At 46.6% G+C, this 22,205-nt stretch overlaps 1 protein-coding gene across 2 annotated transcripts; it reads right to left on the minus strand.

Annotated features, from left to right (window-relative positions):
* Positions 1–863: 863 nt before the first annotated feature.
* Positions 864–3,098, minus strand: Ascl1 (achaete-scute family bHLH transcription factor 1). 2 transcript variants are annotated; one of them, XM_076554571.1, is made up of 2 exons: positions 2,335–3,098; positions 864–1,983 (listed from the first exon to the last, which is right to left on the minus strand). In XM_076554571.1, the coding sequence occupies exon 1, from the start codon at positions 3,078–3,080 to the stop codon at positions 2,370–2,372; it is 711 nt and encodes a 236-aa protein (XP_076410686.1). In that variant the 5' UTR covers positions 3,081–3,098; the 3' UTR covers positions 864–1,983; positions 2,335–2,369. The 2 variants fall into 2 exon arrangements, with proteins under 2 accessions (XP_076410686.1, XP_006979922.1); XM_006979860.4 differs by having other exon boundaries at positions 2,331–3,098.
* Positions 3,099–22,205: the final 19,107 nt, after the last annotated feature.

The raw sequence follows: 22,205 nt of genomic DNA on the forward strand, positions 1-22,205 counted from the left end.
GGTACTTTTACACGCTGCTCACGCTATGGGGATAGAGTCACACGCAGGCTTAGATAGGCCAGAGTCTCAAAGCGACCACACATTTGTACTACATTTACATACTCCAGTCTAATTCCTTTCGGCAGAGAATTTGTATCATATGGGTCTTTTACTTCAACTCGGGATGGAAAGTATATATATTGGAAGAAATATGTGTATATTGGGGAGGGGGAGTATGGGCCTAGAAGTGAGAGCAGAGGAGTCCACTCCACCCCTAGAGTTTGTTTGTGGACAGGGAGACCCACTCCCAACCCCAACTTTCAGCATTGTCCTCCCAAGCACCCAGATCTAGACCAAATCACATCGCCCAGCCTTCTATCTCCCCACAGTGATAACCTACAATGGGCTGAGAGTGGGGAAGGCAGAGGAGGAGCATCCCTTCCCAGGTTACTGCTTTGGGGAGTTTTTGTTTGTTTGTTTGTTTGTTTGTTTTTGTTGTTGTTTTTTTTAGTGTGTGTAGGGTGAGGCAACTATGAATTGCCATCTATTTCCCTGGGAGTTGTATATTTGCACAGTGAATAAAAGAGAAGATGGTCCCCGCACACAACCATCACCAAGTTACCACTGGAGTAGGACTGGCTGGACCACTTCTCTCCCTGGGTTCTGCAACTGAGCACCCTTGGCGCCTCCCTCCCTCTCTCCGTCCCTCTCTCCCTCTCTCCCTCTCTCCCTCCCTCCCACCCTCCCACCCTCCCTTTGGGTATTTTGATAGCTTAGCCAGGAGCATCAGAGCCAAAGAAGATGAAGAAGTAGAGGCAGCTGGTCATTCTCTCACTCTCTTTTTTTTTTTTTATAAAAAAGGAAAAAAAGTTTTATTACAAAACTAGTTTGTATAAAACAGGGTTATACATGTTTTCGGTAAGTTTGTAATAAAACAGTAAGGGGAGGGGGAAGGCAGTGGTAGAAATTTCCAAAAGGCAACCCATGGGAACCAACTGGCTGCCACTTTGAGTTTGGACAGTAGCTGCATAAACTTTGCTCTCCTTGAACAGTTTTTAATAACATCATTAATACATTAACAACGCTTCTATGAAGTAAGACACATTGGTGCTGAAGTCATTCTGGTGGCGTTGAGATCTCACCTATGAGGAGGGTTCTTTACAAGGGGCGGGGAGTGGGGGGGGATGGCAGTTGTAAGATGGACCACACATCTAAAGTATGCAGAGGTAATCGCATTACATGTTAAAGTATCAAGATATACACATTTTAAACCATTTGTACAAAACTTCTATAAATTTTTCTCTCTCTTTCTTATGTACAAAAATATCTTAATATATCCCCAAAACTGGTTAGGATAGATACAAATAGATTTTTTTCTTATAATAAAAAAAATTCACAAAGATTGGAAGCATTCTATGATGAAAACAGAAGCAAAGACCTTGGGAGGGAGAATGAGGGTTTGAGGAGGAGACCACCAGGAGAGGGGGTTAGGGTGCCCAAGAACTGAATATATGGTATGACACAGCTGCTTCGCTGCAGACAAATGCCCACAGCTCACTGGGATGGGGCTTCCTAAGGAAAGACGTCAACCCAAGTCCAAGGGCTAAGACTTGGTTTCAACCGACCTAGGGGGCGGGCGGGCGGGGAGGTGAAGGCACTGGCGAGTGCTTTCGACCCTGCCTGTTAGTGGTTGGCTGGGGGTCACTACAGGGTGCGTGTAGCTCTCTCTTGCTCTAGGAAAGGAACCCACAGCTTTTGCACACCAGCTGTGACTTGGGCTTGGGTTCAGGTCCCAGTCACTCTTCTCGTGTGTCTGAGAATGATTGGAGTGCAAAGACACTGTGTGGAGCCCGCCCCCCCCCCCGTTTGCTGAGAACATGGCATCTCCGTTGAGTTGCCCCTGGAGGTGGGCTGTCTGGCTTGCTTGTTTTCTTTCTTTTTCTTTTCTTCCTCCTTCTCAATGTCCGTGGCGAGAAACAGTAAAGACCAGGATATGCTGTCACCCTGTAACAGAAACAAGAGAGGTTAGTGTGAATTCAGAGGGCATTGGCAGAGGCTGTAGGGGCTTGGGGAGAGCCTGCCAGGTGAAACATCTCTTTGGACAAGTCCCAGGACTCAGTACCCAGCGTCTTCGCACCTGACCTCTACCCTCCATTCCTTAGAAACTTGGGCAAAGGCACTTTCAGGGGTCAGTACTAAAGCTAACAAACCAGGATATGAAACAGTCCTAACAGCAAAAAGCAACCCCCTCCCCGCGTTCCTAGAGGCAGCCCCTACCCTCCAGGGACCCTCAAACAGAGGAAAGGGGGCCCAGGCGAGAAAGCCTCTGCCCAACCCCAAATGACACGTACCTACTTCGAAAGTCCATTCCCAGTGGGCCGGACAGGCCCTCAGAACCAGTTGGTGAAGTCCAGCAGCTCCTGTTCCTCTGGGCTGAGAGGGTCGTAGGATCCCTCGTCGGAGGAGTAGGACGAGACCGGAGAACCCGCCATTGAGTTCATGTCGTTGGAGTAGTTGGGGGAGATGGTGGGCGACAGGACGCCCGCCTGGAAGGCGGCGCTCACCGCGTCGTGCTCGTCCAGCAGCTGCTGCAGAGCGCGGATGTACTCGACGGCCGAGCGCAGCGTTTCCACCTTGCTCATCTTCTTGTTGGCCGCGCCGTTGGGGACGTGCTCCCGGAGGGTCGCAAAGCCCAGGTTGACCAACTTGACCCGGTTACGCTCGCGCTCATTGCGGCGCGCCACGGCGGCGGGCTGCTGCTGCGGCAGGCTGTAGCCGAACCCGCTGAAGTTGAGCCGGCGTTTACAGCGCATCAGTTCCGGAGAGGACGAGCGCTGGCGCTTGACCTGCTTGGCCGCTGACTTGTGACCGCCCCCTGAGGGCTGGCCGTCGGCCACTGGGCTCAGCTGCGGCGCCTGCTGCGGCGGCGGCTGCTGCGGCTGCGGCTGCTGCTGCTGTTGCTGCGCGCTCTGCGCTGCTGCGGCTGCTGCCGCCGCGGCGGCGGCCGCAGTAGCAAAGAAGCAGGCTGCAGGCGGCAGGAAGGGCTGCGGGGGCTGCGGCTGCTGGCCAGCTCCGCTCTCCATCTTGCCAGAGCTCTCCATGCCCGGCCCTTAGTCGCCGCGGGGAAGAGCGAGAGGGGTACGCCGGGGATGCGCGGAGCGCTAGGGGGACGCGGGACTCGGAGGCACGATCAAAAGGGGCGAAGAAAAGGAGAGAGGAAGAACGGGCCCCGGAGGAAAGTTAAAAGAGAAGAAACGCGCAGAAGGCCGCGGAGTTCTCCAGCGGCGGCGGAGGAAGGTGCCTGGGCGATCGTCTTCCCTCTGCGCCGCCTCCTCCCTCCCCTCCTCCCGCCGCGGTTGGCTTCGGGAGCCTCGCGTGGCGCTCGCGTGTGCGGCCGCCGCCGGCGCCTTCTCGGAATTAAAAGAAAAAGGGAAAGGGAAAGCAGCAGCAAAAGTCAGTGCTGAGCGCGCTCTGCCGGGTCGCCCCGCTCCGGTACTGCACTCTCTTGCGCCCGCTCTCCCCGGCTCCAGCCTAGCTTGAGCCTAGTTCTGGGATTATTTGGTTAACCCCCCCTTTTTTTTCTTTCTAATTCCTCTTTCGCCTCCAATCCGCCCTCCCTGATGGGCTCCCAGCCGGTACGCCTTCCACGTTCCCTGGCCAGAAGTGAGGGAGTGCTGGGCGGCTGCGGTGCGGCCGCCTTTTCAATGGGACACCCAGCCCCACGCGCAGCCCTGGCCCCGCCTCGCCCCCCACTCCCCACTGCTGCCGCGGGCGGCTGCAGCCCCCACCCCCTCCTCTTCCCCCACCCCCTCAGCTCCCTCCCTCCCCTCCTTCCCCCCCTCCGGTTGCCGGCGCCCGCTCCTTGCAAACTCTCCATTCAGCCGGGTTTGTTGTTGCAGTGCGTGCGCCTGGCGCGTGCCGGACTCCCGGCTGAATAAACAGGCTGCGCGCTCGGGGCGGTGGCTCGGGGCGCCAGGGGGTGGCTCTAGAAATGGGGGCCTTCTTCTTAAAGAGGGTAAAGGGCTCTGGGACTTGGGGTGCCTCGGTGGAAAGTCTGGAGGGAAAGTGTCTTTGGAGTCTACTGAGAACTTAGAAGAAAATGCACAATACACGGAAGGATTTAGTCAAGAAAAAGTAGCCAGGGGACCTCATGGAGGTGGGGGGACCGGGTTTCTGTTTTTTTTTTTTCCCTCTTTCTTCTCTCCACAGTTATTCTGGAGGATTCTTTGACGGCCCTTAAACAAGTAAAACAGATTTGTAATTAGGTTTAGAAAGATGGAAGGGGAGAGACGTTGCAGACAGTGAGTAAGGTACTGGTCACTGTATGAAAACTTGAGTCCCTTGGGTCCTCTGGCTAGCGTTGCGGCGCTAGGTAAGCTCTCCCCTCTCTGGGCGCATCTGTAGCCCGGGAAAGCTGCATTAAGTGGGCAAGGCTGTCCTATTCGGCTTCTCCAGCTTCAAGACAAGGATGTGCTGGACACAACTCGCCAAGTGTGGAGAGGATAGAGGACGTGAACTGGTGCTTACCAGTTCTCCAAGAAACGGAGGCAGGAGAATCTTAAGTTCGAGGGTAGCTTGAACTACATAGTGAGACACACATCAGTTTAGAAAATGGTGTGTGTGTGTGTGTGTGTGTGTGTGAGAGAGAGAGAGAGAGAGAGAGAGAGAGAGAGAGAGAGAGAGAGAGAGAGAGAGAGAGAGAGAGAGAGAGAGAGAGAGGTGCGTGCAGGGGTGGTCAGTGGTGTAGGGACGTGTATATGGGGAAGCTCTCAGGGTTATCTAATTCTGGCCCTCGGGAACACCTGCCACTCCTCAGAAGATGCCTTCTAGACTAGCTGTGAAAGGAGAGTGCTCCAGGATATTCCAACTCCAATGGAGGAGGACGAGGGCTGCTCGGAAGGAATGGAGTTGTGTCCAGTACATCCTCCTCTTGAAGCTGAGTTTGGGCAAATGGAAAGGCTTCCCTCCTTGTCCTGCTCTGCTTCGGAGGCCTTGGCGCAGCCTTCATCCCGCCCCAGGCGTGTGCCTGGCGGGCCGGTGGCAGGCGACTGGGAGCGGAGCCCGCTGGGGCCGTGTGCTGGCACCGCGAGAGAGGGGGAGGCGCCTGCCGCGGTCGCCCGCCCGGCCGCTGGGACAGTGCCTGCCCAGGCGCCCTTCCTGGGCCCTAGGCCTGGCGCGCGCTCTGTCCGAACCAAGTCCAGCTTAGAAACGCCACGCACTGCAGGCAAAGGTCTCAGACTGCTCTGGTACACCCTGGGCTGGTCTCTGGTCGGGGTCTACATAGGCAGAAACAAGCAGAGACCAGTCCTCTGGTAGATTTGTCCAGAAGTCCTCAGGTTCGATCAAGGGCTGGAGTGTAGTAATGATTATGGCGAAGTACCAGGATAATGGCTTCTAGTTATCGTGGTTATTGTCATTTTAATTATTATTGGAGCTATTTTTTAGTGTCTTACTGCAGAGCCAAAGCTGGCCTTGAGCTCTAGGTAATCTTCCTACCTTAGCTTTCCCAGGACCGAGATTATGAGCATTGGCCACAACTTCTGGCCAGGATAATTGCTTCTAGATGCTTTCTCTTTGCGGAGATAGGTCTTCCTAAAGGGTCCATGAAGATGTCCCAGAGTGATGTCCTAGACATGAGTGGCTAATTAAAAGTGTTCTTAGAGCAGTAGTGATATCCACGTGCAGAAAGAAGGGAAACTTCCCAACTGAATCACAACTTGCCTTGGCTCTTTGTAGAAGGATAGTTAGGACATGCATAGGTTGTACCCACGCCAACAGACCATTCTGTAATCCTTCCCACTCACACAGCCTGTAGGCTCTGCCATAGTTAGCATATTAACCTCACCTGTACCATGCCACGCCCCCTCCACCACAGGCAGAGACCACGGAATGAGACTGGATTGATGAGGAAGTCATTCTCAAACACCCATCTAGGACATGTGCTGTGAGAGTGTCTAAGTCATCTTTCTATCACAACTACCAAATGCCTGAGATACTTTATGAAGAGGAAAGTTTCCTCTACGCTCACAGTTTTAGAGGTTTTAGTCTGTGGTCAATTGGTCCCTTCATTCTAAACCTGTGTGAAAGGCACATCATTGCTGAAATACATGGAATGGCAGAACTACTCCCATTATGACCAGTAACAAAGGGGGCAAGAGAAGAGTGCTGCTTGTTTTTGTTTGTTTGTTTGTTTGTTTTTGTTAACTTGACACACTTGGACACATCCGGGAAGACAGAGTCCTAACTGAGAAAAGGCCTCCATCAGATTGTCAATCCACAAGTCTATGGGGGAATTTTTTTTTTTATTAATGGTTGATGTGGAGCAGAAGAGCCTGGCTCACCATGGGCGGTCCTGGGTTGTGTAAGAAAAGAGGCTGAGCAAAACCAGGAGCAACAGTGCTCCTCCTCGGCCCCTTCTGTAGTTCCTGCCTTGAGTTCCTTCTACAACTGCAAAAGGAAATAAACCCTTTCCTTACCAAGTTGCTTTAGGTCATGGTCTTTTTCATAGCAATAGGAACTCAGCTAAGGCAGAAATCGGTACCAGTTACAATGCTGTGACAGACCTGACCTTATTGTTTTGGGAGGAGTTAGGGAAGACTTTGGAACTTTGGACTTGAAAACTCATTATAGCTTAATACACTGTTGTGGGAGTTGAAAGGTAGGGATGCTGAAGGAGAAGCAGCTGATGGAGAGAGACCTGGCTTGTAAAAGTTTCCAAGAAAGCAAAGCCGATTCATGTGCGATTTGAATGAGGAACCTGTGGCTCTGGTCAGCTGGGGTGGACATATCAGCTGTGATTAACACAAGGTGAGAAACGCTAAAGAGAACTTTCGCTTTGCTGGAACAATCAATGCTGGTCATCTACAGCTGGAGCTTAGAAATCAGCCGCAGCTGAGACGAGACCAGCATTGTTGAGGAATAATCATCTGAGAAGTGTTTCCTGAGGAACAGCACATGGAAGCTGTGGACCAGAGGGAGCCAAGGCTGACAACTGAAGATGGTAATGTGTAAAAGCCACGTAGGTTGTACTGGTTTTGAATGCATGGAGGAGTCTCGGAGAGTAGTTGAGGCTTGGCACTCTATGGCAGGGCGGGAGTTCCTGAAGAGAAGCCCTTGGTGAAGAGGCAGCCTCACTTACGGTAGTGACTCCAGTATATTGAAGATACCGGTAGCATCATTACTGTCAAGGACATCAGCAGCTGTGGAATGGAATCCATCTGAGCCTATGAGATGGGTTTTATGAGTTGTATATGACCAAGCCAGAGAAGTAGGGCTGCTCAGGCTCTTTGGAGGCCAGAAGATGATGAGGAGTGAGTCCCAGATGTTGGACACTAAGCTATTTTATACTACTGAAGTTTGGCTTTGCTCTGATTTGATTATGATGAGGGTACCCTGATTCTTCTTTCGTGGAGTAAAAAAGTATTTAACTTATTTTTTATTTTACAGGAGCCTACAGTTGAGAGACTTTTGTTTTGTTTTTGTTTTTGTTTTTGTTTTTGGAGACAGGGTTTCTCTTGTGTAGCTTTGCGCCTTTCCTGGACTCACTTGGTAGCCCAGGCTGGCCTCGAACTCACAGAGATCCTCCTGGCTCTGCCTCCTGAGTGCTGGGATTAAAGGCATGCGCCACCACCGCCCGGCTTGAGACTTTGAACTCTTAAAGAGATATTTAGGGGAGAGCATGGTGGTTGTCCAGTGCCATAGAATCAGCCCTGAAAACATACATATAAGCAACACCATACAGACTGCACAGGTTAGATTTAAGAATATACACGTATACACATATTTGTGTGCAATAACGATTAATGAAAAAGGAGTCTGTAATAAATTTGAATGAGAACAGGGAAGGTTATACGGAAGAACTTAGGAGGGAATGGAGAAATGTTGCCATTAAATTATAATCTCCAAAATAAAACAATAAAAAATAAATGTTAGATTTTAAAGGAAACTTGGGCTTTTAAAGTAATGAAAAATTTAAGACTGGGACTTTCAAAGTTACGCTATTCTTATATTGTGATATTAGTGGGAGATCTTGGGGATGAAGAAGAAAGGAAAGGCTATAGTTTAATAAATGATGTCTTTGTGTGTCCAGTTGACAGTGGGTCAATTGTACTGGCTGGTTTTGTCAACTTGACACAAACCTAGAACTATTTGGGAAGGGGGACTCTTAGTTGAGAAAAACGCCTCCATCAGATGACCTGTAGACACGGCTGTGGGGTGTTTTCTTGGTTAATAATTGATGAGGGAGGGTCCAGTCCACTGCCAGTGCTGCAACTCTGGGTGGCCCTGGATGGTATAAGAAAGCAGGCTGGGCAAGCCATTGGAGCAAGCTAGTAAGCAGAGTTCCTCCATGCCCTCTTCTGCAGTTCCTGCCTTGAGTTCCTGTCTTGGCTTCCTTCAGTGGACTGTGACTCAGAATGTGCAAACAAACAAACAAACAAAAAACCAAACAGACGGACAAAAACAACATTCCTTCCTTAAGTTTCTTTGGCCATGGTGTTTTATCTCAGCAATAGAAACTCTAATAAAGAAAGGGGCTGTGATCCCACAATTTCCCTCAGGGACCTCAGACCCTCCCAGGAGGCCTTAGGAACCTCAGAAATTCCCAGGAGTCCTTATCTCTTAAAAAGTCTACCACTACCCATAGCATCACCCTGAAGGCCCCCCCCCCAAAAAAAACCTAAAACATTTAATCCATGAAGCCTTAGGGAATATTTAAGATCCAATCTAATGTGGAGCAGGAGACTCAGCTCTTGGTTTCCTGGAACCCCACTGTGATAATTGTTCTAACTACTGGAAATTCAATATTGTGTCTCCCCTAGCACTAAATAATTCCTTTTATTCTTGGTCAGTGATGATGCTGGTGGATCAGGGTGGTAGAGACAGGAACCACATTTTAGGACACCAACAATCTTGAGGCCATTAAATACCGATGGTGCAGTGTGATCATTCACCAAAGGAGCTATAGAAGGACCACTGGCCCACATTCTACATCAGCTTTCTGTGGCTTTCTTGCCACCCAGTGGGTTGACTGCAGACGAGTTCCCAGGGTTTTACTTGACCAGGTCACTTGAACAAAGTCCCGCTTTATCCAAGAAGAACTGCATACCTTTATCCCAAACTCATCAACAACTCCTGTGCCTATCTGTCAAAGCCTTTACCAGAATGAAGTCAGGAGCTGTCGACGAGACTGCTTCGGAAAGAGCGGCATGGGTATCAGAGAATACACAACGAATGTTCTGTCCTGTGATGGGGAGGGCAATACATCTGTGTTACCCAGAACACAGGCACTCTGGCAGAAGGGGATGACTTGCCTCATCTTTCCATACACTACGGGACTTAATTTCTACATTTGGTTTTTCTTATCTCATGACATCCTTGAGCTGGACCATACTTTAGATCGGTCCTTGTCTACATTCTGAGCCAAGATCCTGTAGGGGAGAAGGCTTTCGTGGTGAGCCATGGCAACTGCTTCCTAGATGGCCTGAGCCTGGCACCTTTAGTTTTTTGGAATCTTCATTTCACTAACAGTAGAAGATCAGACAGGTAATACTTTCATTCACATACAGCTCAGAATCCTGTGGCTTTTCTCTGTGGAAATGAGGTATGCCTCATCTCTTTGAAAAATTTCCATTTATGTCACATTTTTGAGGTGGGACATTCAATACTAAAGACTAAACTAGGTTTCAATTGTTTCTTTTATTTTAATTTTGTTTTTCAAAATAACGTTTCTCTGTGTAGGCCTGGCTGTGCTGGAACTCACTCTGTAGACCTCAGACTCGGAGATCTGCCTGCCTCAGTCTCCTGAGTGCTGGGATTAAAGGTGTGGCTAACTTAGGTTTCCCATGAAACAATTTCTTAATAAAGTTGTGTGTATAGTGGATCTTAAATGAGGGGGAAAGAGTGAAAATAAATAACGCAGGTAAGTCTTGGACTCGGATTTTTGTGCAGTCTTCAATTTGGAGGAGTTTTGAATCCCAGAACTTCAGGTGTTCTGAGAAAAGAGGATGCAAATGGAATCAGTTGCAAACACAGCTCCAGGCGGCCACAACACAAGGGCTCATTCCGGGAGGGTAAGCAGTCCTAAGCCCATGCTAGATACTGTCCTAAGGGGAGATAGTAGCTTACCCAGGGAAAATGCCAAGTGCGTCCTAACTGGGGTCTCCTGGTTAGGCAAGCCCTGTCTGCCCTTTCCTAGGTAACCTTGGGGAAACTGCTGGGTCTGCAGCGCGGCAGAGAGGGCCCCTCAGGAGGACAGCCGAACACAACAGCCCGCCCTGCACCTGCATCAAGGACTCCAGACTTCTAATGAACCTATTCACTTTTTCAATATGTCTTAAAAAGAAAAAAAAAGGTTGGAAAAAAGCAAAACAAAACAAGCACAAAGTATATTTTATTGTGGCTTTTTGGATCAGGGGGGAAGGAGGGGAGGGAGTAATTTGCAGTCAGCCTCACAGGAGCTTTTGAAGTTCTCCAAATAAGGAGAACTAATGCTAAGTCTTTATTTTTTTTTCTAAAGCCCCATTTACATTATGATTAAATACCTTCCTTGGATAAGCATAAAGAAAGTCGTTAATCTATATAGCTCTCCAAAGAATCAATACATTCTAAACTTTTGTAGGATTTGTTACACTCTATTTTGTTGTTACAGTAGGCAGGCCCAGCTCCGTCTAGGCACAGGGCTCTTCTTCCCCCACCCCTCAGCACCTCCTCCAAGAATGAAAACAAAGCAAAGGTCTTTCACCATAAACAAAACCAGCTGATTCTTCACAGAGAACCCCTGAATAGCTTGGGAAGGGGGAAAAAAAAACCTTACAATAAATGGTGCATTTTTTTTCTCTGCTGGGTATATTATTCAAGGATCAGGGCAGTATTCAAACAGAGGTCCATTTTTTTGCTCAGCAAGAGAGTTTAGAAAAGAAGCGTGGAGTCCATTCAGAGCTTCCCCCTCACAATCACAGGGCTCTGTGAAACCTATCTTCCATGCCTTGTCAGACTGTTTCTGGGGACCAATTAGCGCTTTGTTGCACGGCTTCTTTGCTGAATCTTTGAGCAGCAGGAAAAAGCGCTCTTGAGTCTCCCCTTATTTTGACCATTTCAGTCATTACTCAGTGTAATAATTAATATGACAACTGGACGCTCCAGTTTGTATAGAAACACCTCAACGACAGGAGCGAGTTTGCAGTGGGTGGTAATGAGCCGCACATCGGCCCCAGAAGCCACACACACAAAAAGGGAATGAATGGCGACCGAGAAAGAGAAGGGATAAAGATAAAATAGTTGGCACAAGGCAGAGGGACATAAGACAGCCTGGAATGGAGAGAGGGAGGAGGAACCAGGACAATTAGAAGGGGAGGGGTAAACACCCTACGGAGGTTAACTTATTTTGAAACTGTTTGTGAATAGGACCGTGGACGTGAGTGGCCAGCTTTCAGCCCATTGCCCCCACCCCGCCCCCGCCCTTTTATGGACCATCTTGGAGGAAGGATGAGGATAGGGGATGCTGCAATCTTTAGATTGTTCTCGGACTCCTAGAGAGTGCATCCACCGGCTACCAGGCTCAAATCCCAGCAGCCCTTCGCTTGGTGTTCTGCAAAGGCCAGGTTACGTTGGCAGGACCGGAGATACCCTACTGTCTCGGGGGATGAATTTTGGGGAAAAGAGAGTCCAGACTTTCAGACACTGCATCAACTCTGCGCAGTCTACCGCTGCAGGGTTCCCGAGCTAGGAGGGGGCTCTAGGGTTGCTGAGCAGCCACTGCGTCCCGTCCCCGTGTTGCGCGCTGTGCCCCTGGGCTGCGACCCCTATGGGACAGCATAATAAATAATTAGAACGTTTAAGTCTGTTGGCCACAGCTCATGCTAATGAGGCCGATAAGAACTCACACTAAGCCTAAGCGACACTTTGCATATAAGACAAAAAAACAAACAAAAGCTCCCCAAACTGAAACCCTGCTCTTTTTGCCCCAACTCGCTCCTTCTGTAATTCCTCTCCCGAACCTTTTACTTAATTCTGACTCCTCTCTCACGCACATTCCCTCCCTCAGCTGCACACTCAACATTTCTTCCACCCAAAGGGCCTGCCTCCCTGTGAAGACTGCCTCAGTTCTCTGAAAGTTCACTCCCAGCCGCCCTGTCCGGCCAGTCATCAGGTGATGATTTTCTTTGTACGGAACACAGCTACCTCACATCCTGAGGGTAGGACTTGAAAGGTCAGGAAACCGGGAGCTTCTCTATGTCTTGGGTGCTGTCCAGGTTCAAGGGGCTGGGGGATCTTCCAGGTGGGTGAAGAACGGGGCACTAGGAACCTAGGAGTTCCTGAACTGCTCCTCCCGCCTCCCCTGAAAGCAGGAACAGTTTACCGAAGTGTCTGAGGTCAGTCGTGTGTCCCCATTGTGTGGCCACGCGTCCTGTGTCCATCAGCACCTCCCCAAGCCCAGACTCAGCCTGACTCCTTGCGGTGCAGTCTGGGAATACTGTGGCTTATCAATCAGTGGACTGGGGACCTGGATCCTGGCGCTGAGGGCCAAGGAGAAAGTTGACCCTGGACAGGTTTCAGAGGAAGCAGAAGCCCGGCCAGTCACTGAGGGAGACATCTAGCCTGCCTGGTTCAGCCACTGGTCCATAGTCCCATTTTTATCACAAACAAGGGACAGCAGCCAGTGGGATTTTGAATCCTTGGGAGCTGGGGGGCGGGGGGGATCAGGGAGTAATTTTTAATACGGATACTCCTTGACGTGAAACCTGTAGCAGCAACAAAGATGAGATTTAGGACTTACTATTTATAAAATTCTCTGTGTTAAATATAACGTAGCAAGAGGACACATGAGTTCTAACACTGTTTGATTCTAAACGTGACTGAGACCGATATGAGCATCGATCCATCAAATAACTGGTGCATTTGAGAAGAGGGAGACAGGTCGCATTTGCTGCTTCCTGGGAAAGGTTCGGATGGAAGAGTCTGTGTGAAAGAAAGAAAGTCCCTTCAGACAGCAGGACAACAAAAGACTGTCCTCTTCCTCGGACCCCACCCTCTCCACATACCTGAGTACAGCTCAGATATAAATTCCAGATAAGAACAGTGGCTGGCTACAAATGCAAATCTTCAGGTCACCCAGGGCCTCTCTCCTAAGCAGATGTTTGGCAGTGTGGAAAATACAAGCTGGACCACACAACACCCTAGTGACAAGTCACTTCCCTCTTTGAACTCGTGTGTGTGTGTGTGTGTGTGTGTGTGTGTGTGTGTGTGTGTGTGTGTGTGTATCTTCCTTATAAACCTTCATGGGTAAATGATGCTATCATCAGCCTGCATTACGTAGTGGTAATGCTAAATGCTCAAATTATGGGCCCTGCTAGCCAGAAAGCAACCCTCAGCATCCCGGAGACAAATGATTAGGGCTAGGGACAAGGATAAACTTTGGGCCTTTGGTGCATCTTGATTAACACGCAACAGAATGAAACACCACTGTTCCCCACAGCTTCCCTGGAGCAACAGGACGTTGATCTGTGACTGCAATAGTTTCTCATCTGCGATATGGGGACCTGGTGGGTAACGGCCTTGTCTTCTGTTGCTGGATGTGTGGGTCGCTTGCCACCTGCTGGTTATTAGTGGAACTGCAACAGGAACAGTGTGTGTGGAGGGAAATCTGCAAAGGAATTCATTCCACATCACTCAGTTCAGTTCTATTCATTCTGCTCTACGTAATGCAGATATATTTGTCCCGTTCACCACGATGGCCACAGTAATGATATCTGAGGTGTTCTCTCTGTGTGTGGTGTATGTGTGCATACGTTGACATGTGTCTGGAAGCCAGAGGACGATAGTGAACACGTTCCTCCTCTGTCAGGCTTCACCTTAGTTTTTGACACATAGTTTTTGACACAGTCTCTCACTGAACCAGTAGCTCATCCATTTGTGAAACTCTCTGGCCATTGAGCTCTAAGGGTCCCCCTCTTCCCTTCTTCCCACCACCACCATGACTGACTTTTATTTTATCTTTACTTTTACTAATCTGAACTCAAGTCTGAATATTTGGGCTGCAAGAACTTTATCGGCTGAGCTGTCTCCCCAGACATGTGAGGTGCATTTAAATTAGGATTCTAAAGCTTCATCCCATGCCTAATCAAACAAGACCAGGGACCTTGTTCTCTTAACAAGTTACGATTCCCGTGCCAAGGATGGGGACTGCCTCACCAGAGGCATGCTGAGTGGTAAGGTAGTGAAAATGGAACACTTTCTGGTAAAGAATGTGTATTTGTCCTGAAAGGTCAGGTACCCGGGTAGTTTTGAGGGAGGGGAAGTGGGTAAGTTAATACTGAGATGCTTGTCTTACTGGGCCCAGGGAGTAGTCAGAATCCTGACTCAGAGGGGAAGGTACCATACAAATGGCCTGCCCAGTGCCAGGGATTTACACACCTTTACTTCCAGTCCACTGAGTCCTCCAATTGGAGCTACTTCTTGGCCTTACTGTGGGATCATCCACAGGTTCCTCACTACCCACATTCCTGCTCTGTTTCTCTCCAGCCTCAGCTACTTTCTTTGAATTTGGTCCCTTTGCAATTCAGTCCAGAAAGCGTGACTGATTACCCTAGATTTATAAACACTAACCGTTTCTGTCAACTCCTTTAGAGAAGCCCACGTCCGCGCTCTTCAGTGTCTTAGCTTTGGTTCTGAGCATTTCTCTTCCTCTCATTATTTGTTTATTATATTTTTATCTTTATTATCTACAACAGTTTTTAAATTTCAATAGATTTTTATCATATTCCTACCCTTCCCCAAGTCCTTCCAGATCCTCTCACCTTCTCTACCCACTCATAAGTTCTTTCTCAAAAAAACAAAACCAAACAAAAACAGAATCCTCCAAAACCAAGAAAACAAAATAAACAACCCCCAAAAGAAAATAAAAACCACAAACCATAACCAAATGAAAAACCACACACACAACCTCTGTAGTCCATTATATGTTGGGCACCTGTGCCTGAAAGTGGGTCCTGACCTGGAGAGGTTGATGTGCCAAGTGTCACTCTATTGTAGAAAACTGATTTTCCCTCTCCCATCAGGTATAAGTGACAGTTCAGTTCAGTTATTAACTTTTACTCTGGTGGCTAGATTTTCATTCGTTCATTTTTTAAAAAAATAACAAAATAAAATATAATAAGATAAAACAAAACTATCAATTCAGAATTGGACAAGACAAACCAACAGATGGAAAAGAGCCCAAGAGAAGGAACAAGAATCGGAGACCTATTTGTTCACTTAGGAATTCCCTAAAAACACTAAACTAGTAACCATAATATGAAGACAGAGGACCTGGTACAGGCCTATGCAGAACCCCAAGTGTGGTGATATTATGTTCCCCAAAATATTGTGCACCCTAATAAACTTATCTGGGGTCAGACAACAGAACAGCCACTAGATATAGAGGCCAGAAAATGGTGGCACACACACCTTTAATCCTGGCATTCCAGAGGCAGAGATCTGCCTGGATCTCTGTGAGTTCAAGGCCACACTGGAAACAGCCAGGCATGGTACCAAGAGCCTTTAATCCCAGGAAGTGATAGCAGGAAGCAGAAAGGTATTTAAGGCTTGAGGACGAGGAACTAGAGCCTGGTTAAGCTTTTAGGCTTTTGAGCAGCACAGTTCAGCTGAAATTCATTCTGGATGAGGACTCAGAGGCATCCAGTCTGAGGAAAGAGGATTAGCTGAGGAACTGGCAAGGTGTGGCTTGTTCTGCTTCTCTGATCTTTCAGCGTTCACCCCAATACCTGGCTCCAGGTTTGTTTCTATTAATAAGACCTTTTTAAGATTTGTGCTACATCTGGCACCCAACATGGGGCATGAACCCACGACCCTGAGATTAAGAGTCTCATGCTCTACTGACTGAGCTAGCTATATATTGATATGATAAGATAAAAAGGTGAATTATTGAATCTACTTTTAAAAAGGAACTACTGGGGCTGGAGAGATGGCTCAGAGGTTAAGAGCACTGGTTGTTCCAGAGGTCCTGAGTTCAATTCCCAGCGACCACATGATGGTTTACAACCATCTGTAATGAAGTCTGGTGCCCTCTTCTGGCCTGCAGGATGCAGGCAGAACACTGTATGCATAATAAATAAATTTTTTTTAAAAAAAGGAACTACTGGTTTAAATAGGATAAGTAATGAAATTTTTTGTCTGAGTTTATCAAATGTTACTGACTGGACATTGTTAATATATGTAATGGAGTTTTTTGTCTGAATCTGTCAAATGTTAATGGACTAGACATCATTAATGTAATTCTTGACTGTATATATAGTTATTGTACTTAATGTATATAGTTTTTCTTATATTAGTTATAACTTTTTTCCTTTTTTTCTTTTTATTAGAATAGAAGGGGGAATATGGTGATGTTTTATTTGTGCTAAAATGTGATTTTATTTGTATGTTAATAAATAAAAGTGCCTGGGGGTCAGAGCTAATAACAAGCCATTTAGCCCTTAATCCCGATCACATGACAGGCAGATCTCTGTGTGTTCAAGGATACCACTAGCATGGAGACACATGCCTTTAATCTCAATACCAACCATAGAGACCTGAAGGTCTGTATAGACAGGCAGTGATGAGGAGGTCATGTGGTTGGGTTTACAAGCAATGAGAAGGCAGAACAGAAAGTCAATAAAAAGACAGACACACAGGAAGTAGGTCTCTTTCTCAGAGGAAGGATGGCAGTGGCAGTGGGTGATAAGAAGGTGGTCTTGGTCTCAGCTCTTAGCTACTGCTTTCTGACCTCTGAGGCTTTTAACTCTGCATTTGGCTCTGTGTTTCTTATTTAATAAAACTGTTCAGAATTACATCTACACCCAAGCTTGCTGCTTCAGTCTCTGTGAGCTCATGTGAGCTTTGCATGTTGCTTTAAAGGGCCTGAGTTTCCTGGTGTCCTCCATCCCCTCTGGCTCTCACAGTCTTTTTGACTTCTCTTCTGCAGGGTTCCCTGAGCTCTGAGGGGAGAGGGAAGGGATTTGTAATCAACCAATAACTGATTTGACTTAAGGTCCACTCTCCAAGATGTAACCCATACCTGACATTGGTGTAGATAGCCCTGGGACCTAGAGGAAACCAAATAATACTGGTCTAAAAAAAGAAAAAAATGTAGTGATAAAATGACTCTTAATGATATTCTGCTATACTCATAGACCAGTGCCTTGTTCAGTCATCATCAGAGAAGCTTCCTCCTGCAGCAGATGGGAACAAATATAGACCAACAGACAGATACTACACATAGAGTGAGAGACCCTGGAGCACTCAGCCCTAAATGGGATGTCTGCATCAAATCTCTTTTTCCTTAATCCCATGTGTAAGCCTGCATCATTGATTTAATTGCTTTATTAAACCACAATTATACTCATAAAACAAGCAAACAAAACAGCTTTTTCATCCAAAAAAGAAGCCTATCCATCCCTTGATTTTATGACTAGCTTTACAATATTTATTTCTCATCCCTGCTGATGTTTCCTCTTTGCCAAAGGTCCTAATTTTGATGGTTAAATTGGTATGTGAACTTGACTGGACCAGAGTGCTCAGATATCCAGATAAATGTTTTTAGCACCATCTCTAAGGATGTTTCTTGATGACCTTAACGTTTGAATTGTAGACTGAGTATGACATTACATTTCCTATGTTGAGACCTCATCCACTCTAATGATGGCCTGAATAGAACAAAAAGGGGGAATTCTGTCTGCCCCACTGTTTTTCTCACTGCCATCTCTTACCTCCAGACTTGGGCTCAGACTAGAACTTATGCTGCAGGAATCTTTCTGAAATAGCACTCTGACATCAATGAAAATAGAAGAGAGGAAATGTATTTGCCATGGATGGAAGCCAAGATAGTTCCTGAAAGGATTTGGTCCAAGTTCAGTTTGCACCCTCATTTTATACTCTAAAGCCACAAGGTGGGGTGAGCAAGCAAGGGAGATTTTGCAGAAGCGTACATGGCAGCCAGCCCTTTGTTTTTAAAGGCCTACATTATAGTTCATATGTGTAAGCTTTTGTGGTCAGGTTGCTAAGGGCAACGACCCATTGTCCCAGCCATTTCTCAAGGTCTTTTTGTTCCAGGTAGCAGGTGAATTCATGCTTGGAAATGAACAGTACAACAGCGTTTTAAGTAAATCACTAAGTCATTATCTAATATTTTTTTTCTGTTATTCTGCTTCACTTGTTCCTGGGTCTCTAGGCTGGTTGTAGGACCTGAAGCTGAGTGAAGTAATACTGAGTGATAGTATCTTATCAATCTAATCAATCTATCTTTCATCTCTCTGCCTGCTTGCCTGCCTGCCTACCTACCTACCTGTCTATCTGTCTGTCTGTCCATCCATCTGTCCATCCATCTATCATTTATCCACTCATCTATTCATCAATTATTTTCTAATCTCCTGCTGGTTCTGATTCCCAAGAGCACTCAAGACTGATACATTTGCCAATGACTTTATTTTGCTCAATGCATCAGATGCTTCAAGCTCTTGACTGGCACAATGCATTAGGCACTGCTTCTCGCCTGTGATGTTTAGTCTTAATTGTCAACATAACTGTATCTGAGATTGATTACAAGGCAAGATGTTGGGCACTCCTATGAGGAATTTTTTGTGGATCAGATTATTTGAAGTGAAAGAACCTGCCCTACATTTTGGTGCCATTTTTCATTGGCAACCTAGATAAAAGGAGATAGAGGAAGCTTTGCCTTCATTTTCACCAGCAAGTTCACATACTTTATGCTGTGTACCTTTGCTGATATTAGAACTCAGATTCTATGGGTTTCCAACATGGACTGAAGACCATGAACCCTCTATTCTTCCAGTACTATGCTGGAATTGCTGGGGGCACCCTGCTTTGTGGGTTGAGAAGTTGCCAGGTCTTGGCTTTTCTAAAGTGAGATATCCATTGTTGGACTATCCAATCCATACAGTATAAGTCAATCTAATAAATCCCCCTTTAATATCTATTCATTTTTATCTATTCTGTTCCTCGAAGGATATGATTCTTAATAAGGCTATCTACATAAGTATACAAAGCCCCTCATATCCTCTTGAATTCTCTTCCTTTAGGATGCCATGTTTCTTATCCCCTTGATCACAACAAGAGAAAAATAGAAGAGTGTGTCTACATTTATTTATGCTTTATTATCAAGAATACTCCTGGCTGTAATAGCAAGAACCTGGAAACAACCTAGATACCCCTCAACTGAAGAATGGATAAGGAAAATGTGGCACATATACACAGTGGAGTACTACTCAGCAGTAAAAAACAACAACAACAACAACAACAAAAAAACAATGACATCATGAAATTTGCAGGCAAATGGATGAAACTAGAAAATAGCATCCTGAGTGAGGCAACCCAGACTCAGAAGAACAAACATAGTATGTACTCACTCCTAAGTGGATACTAGATGTGAGGGAAGGGATGGCCAGACTGCAACCCACAACTCCAGAGAGGCTAGCTAACAGGGAAAGACTCTAGGAGGGACACATGGATGACCCTGTGAAGGAGAAGTGGAGGAGATCTACGTGAGTGGACTGGGAGTAGGTGGTGGTGGCGGAGGGCGAGGAGTGGGGGATGAGAACATAGGGATATGGGAGGGTCAAGCTGGAACAGGAACAGAGTGGGAGGACAGAGAGGGAGATACCATGTTAGATGAGGACATCATGGGAATAGGAAGAGGCAGGGTGCTGGGGAGGCTCTCAGGAATCCACAAGGTTGACCCTACCTTGGAGTGCTGGCAATGGTCTAAAGGGTGCCTGGACTGGTCTACTCTGGTGACCAGTCTAGTGAATACCCTAACTGTCATCATAGAGCCTTTGTCCAGTGACTGATGGAGGCAGATGCAGAGATCCATGGCCAGGCACCAGGCTGAATCCAATCAGTGTGAGAGAGGAGGCATTCTGCAGGCAGGGGACGTTGAGATCATGATGGGAAGATGTGCACAGATGACCGGTGGAAGCCCACGGACTGTGGACTAGTGGCCATGGAGCCCCCATGGGACTGGACTAGGCCCTCTGGATATGGAAGACAGTTGTTTGGCTCAAACTGTTTGAGGGGCACCCAGGTAGGGGGATCGGGATCTGTCCCTGGTGCATGGGCAGGCTTTTGGGAGCCTGGTGCCTGTGGTGTGACGCCTTGTGCAGCATCGGTGCAGTGGGGAGGGGCTTGGACCTACCTAGGCTCAGTTGCTGGACTCTGCTGACTCCCCATGGGAGACCTTGATTTGGGGGTTGTGGGGATGTGGGGTGGCTTGGGAGAGAAGGCTGAATGGTGGGAGGAGAGAGGAGGGGGGAATCTGTGCGTGGTATGTAGAGTGAGTAGAAAATTTCTTAATAAAGAAAAATAAGATGAAAAAAAAAATACTCCTGGCAAAGAAATTTTGGCCAAGAATGGAAGTGGACTGTGTGCAACAGAAGATTTCTCAAGACTGTAAAATTAGATGACTGACAGGACTGGATGCTTCAGGAGCCCCCTTTCACCTGAATGCCCAGCTTCACTTAACTGTCCATGAAATAATGTAATGACATTCACTAAAGACACATGAAATGTATCTTAGTCTGAACTTACTGTCTGGCTCTCAGAGTCTGCAGCCCCTGGATATGAGAAATGTAAAGGGTGAGAAGGGATGTTCAGGAACATGTTGTACAGTATCTGTATCACACTAAGAAAGAGCCTCATGAGCATGGGTAGTAATGAAATATAGTGAAGTGTTAGTGAGTAATGGATTGAGTGTCACATTTTTGATATACATACTTTATTCAATTGTTGAGTTTATTTGGTTTATTTTTAAGTTACAATTATAGTTAGCAATAGGGTTACCAAATTCTTGAAAAATCGTTCTTGAAAGCCTGGATAAGCTTCCCCTAGTCTGCCATTGACTATAGTGCAGCGGTTGCATGAGCTTACCTTGTTCATCTAACCTCAGATCACACCTTTCTCTCCTACTCCAGCCACAAGTAGCTCAGGTATACTCCTGGATATTTCTAAGAAGTGTCATATTTAATTCTAATCTAGATGTTTATATAGGCATTCCTTCTATTAGGAACCCCCTTTGCTCCCAAATCTGTGAGTCTGTGACCTCCTTCTGACTCAGTTCTCAGCTCAAAGTCTCTATGTTCAATAAGTTTCCTCTTGATGTAACCAGTCTCCCCTCAAAACCTTTCTTTTTTTTTAATAATAGCTCTTCTTAAAACATTATTTCTTCTTAGTCATACTCAAGGCTAACATTACTTGGCTTTTCTTGTTTTTCTTTCTCGTCTTTGTGTTTACTGTTCCTGTTCTTACTAGAATGTGAAATCAATGGGAACGGTAACCTTGACAGTCCTCATCACCACTGTCTAAAACAGTGCCTGGTAAATATGTATTCAGCAAATATTTACTGAGTACATGAGCGAACAGATGACCATACCCAATGACCTCACTCTGATGTGACCGAGACAGGATGCTACAAGTATGGGCCCAGAAGCTGTGCTACATCCATGCAGCCCTTCTTTTCATTTAATAGACCTTTAATCAGAGGCGCTTGATTTACTAATTGATTTCATTATAAGTCAATGTAATGCCTAAGTTCTGCTCAGAATTCCTGGAATAGGCAGCCCTAAATATTATTCTGATAAAAAGCATGACTTCATATCTTAATCACATTTAGTGTACAGGGGCATTAGTTGATAATGACCTTCAAGTTTCTGGGCTGTCTCTGTTGGGAAGAAGATTATAAAGAAAGATGAGGTAGAAATAAAATTCTGCAGAAGGTGACTGCAGGGTGGGAATTTCCTAAGAGTTGAAGTGTGGCATTCAAGTGTGTCCTTTAAATTCTGCTGAGGAAAGAGCAGTTCTTCTGATGATGTGTCCATCTTGTACTTCCTTTTCTTGTTTCTCATCTCTTTAGGATTAGATGTGGCTGTGAAAGAAGTCTCAGAACGTGGGTGGGTTTGAGCAAATTAGCAGTTCATTTCCCTTTTCTACAAAATGCCAGGCCAGCACACTCCTAGATGTCAACTACCATGCCCTTTCTCTCTCGATCCCTCTCTTTTTCTTCACTGAAAAGTATGGATGGTTGACATTCTTAAATTTATCCCATAATCCACCATGGTGGCTCCTGCTCCAATAGCATTTCCACATTGAAACCATCAAGGGGAAAAAATGGAAGGAGAAGGGTATGCCTCCTAAAATACACTTCCTTGTAGTTATACAGATTTTCCTCTTGGGTCACACAT

This window comes from Peromyscus maniculatus, chromosome 18, assembly GCF_049852395.1.
Source record: "Peromyscus maniculatus bairdii isolate BWxNUB_F1_BW_parent chromosome 18, HU_Pman_BW_mat_3.1, whole genome shotgun sequence".
In the NCBI taxonomy this organism is placed as follows: domain Eukaryota; kingdom Metazoa; phylum Chordata; class Mammalia; order Rodentia; family Cricetidae; genus Peromyscus; species Peromyscus maniculatus.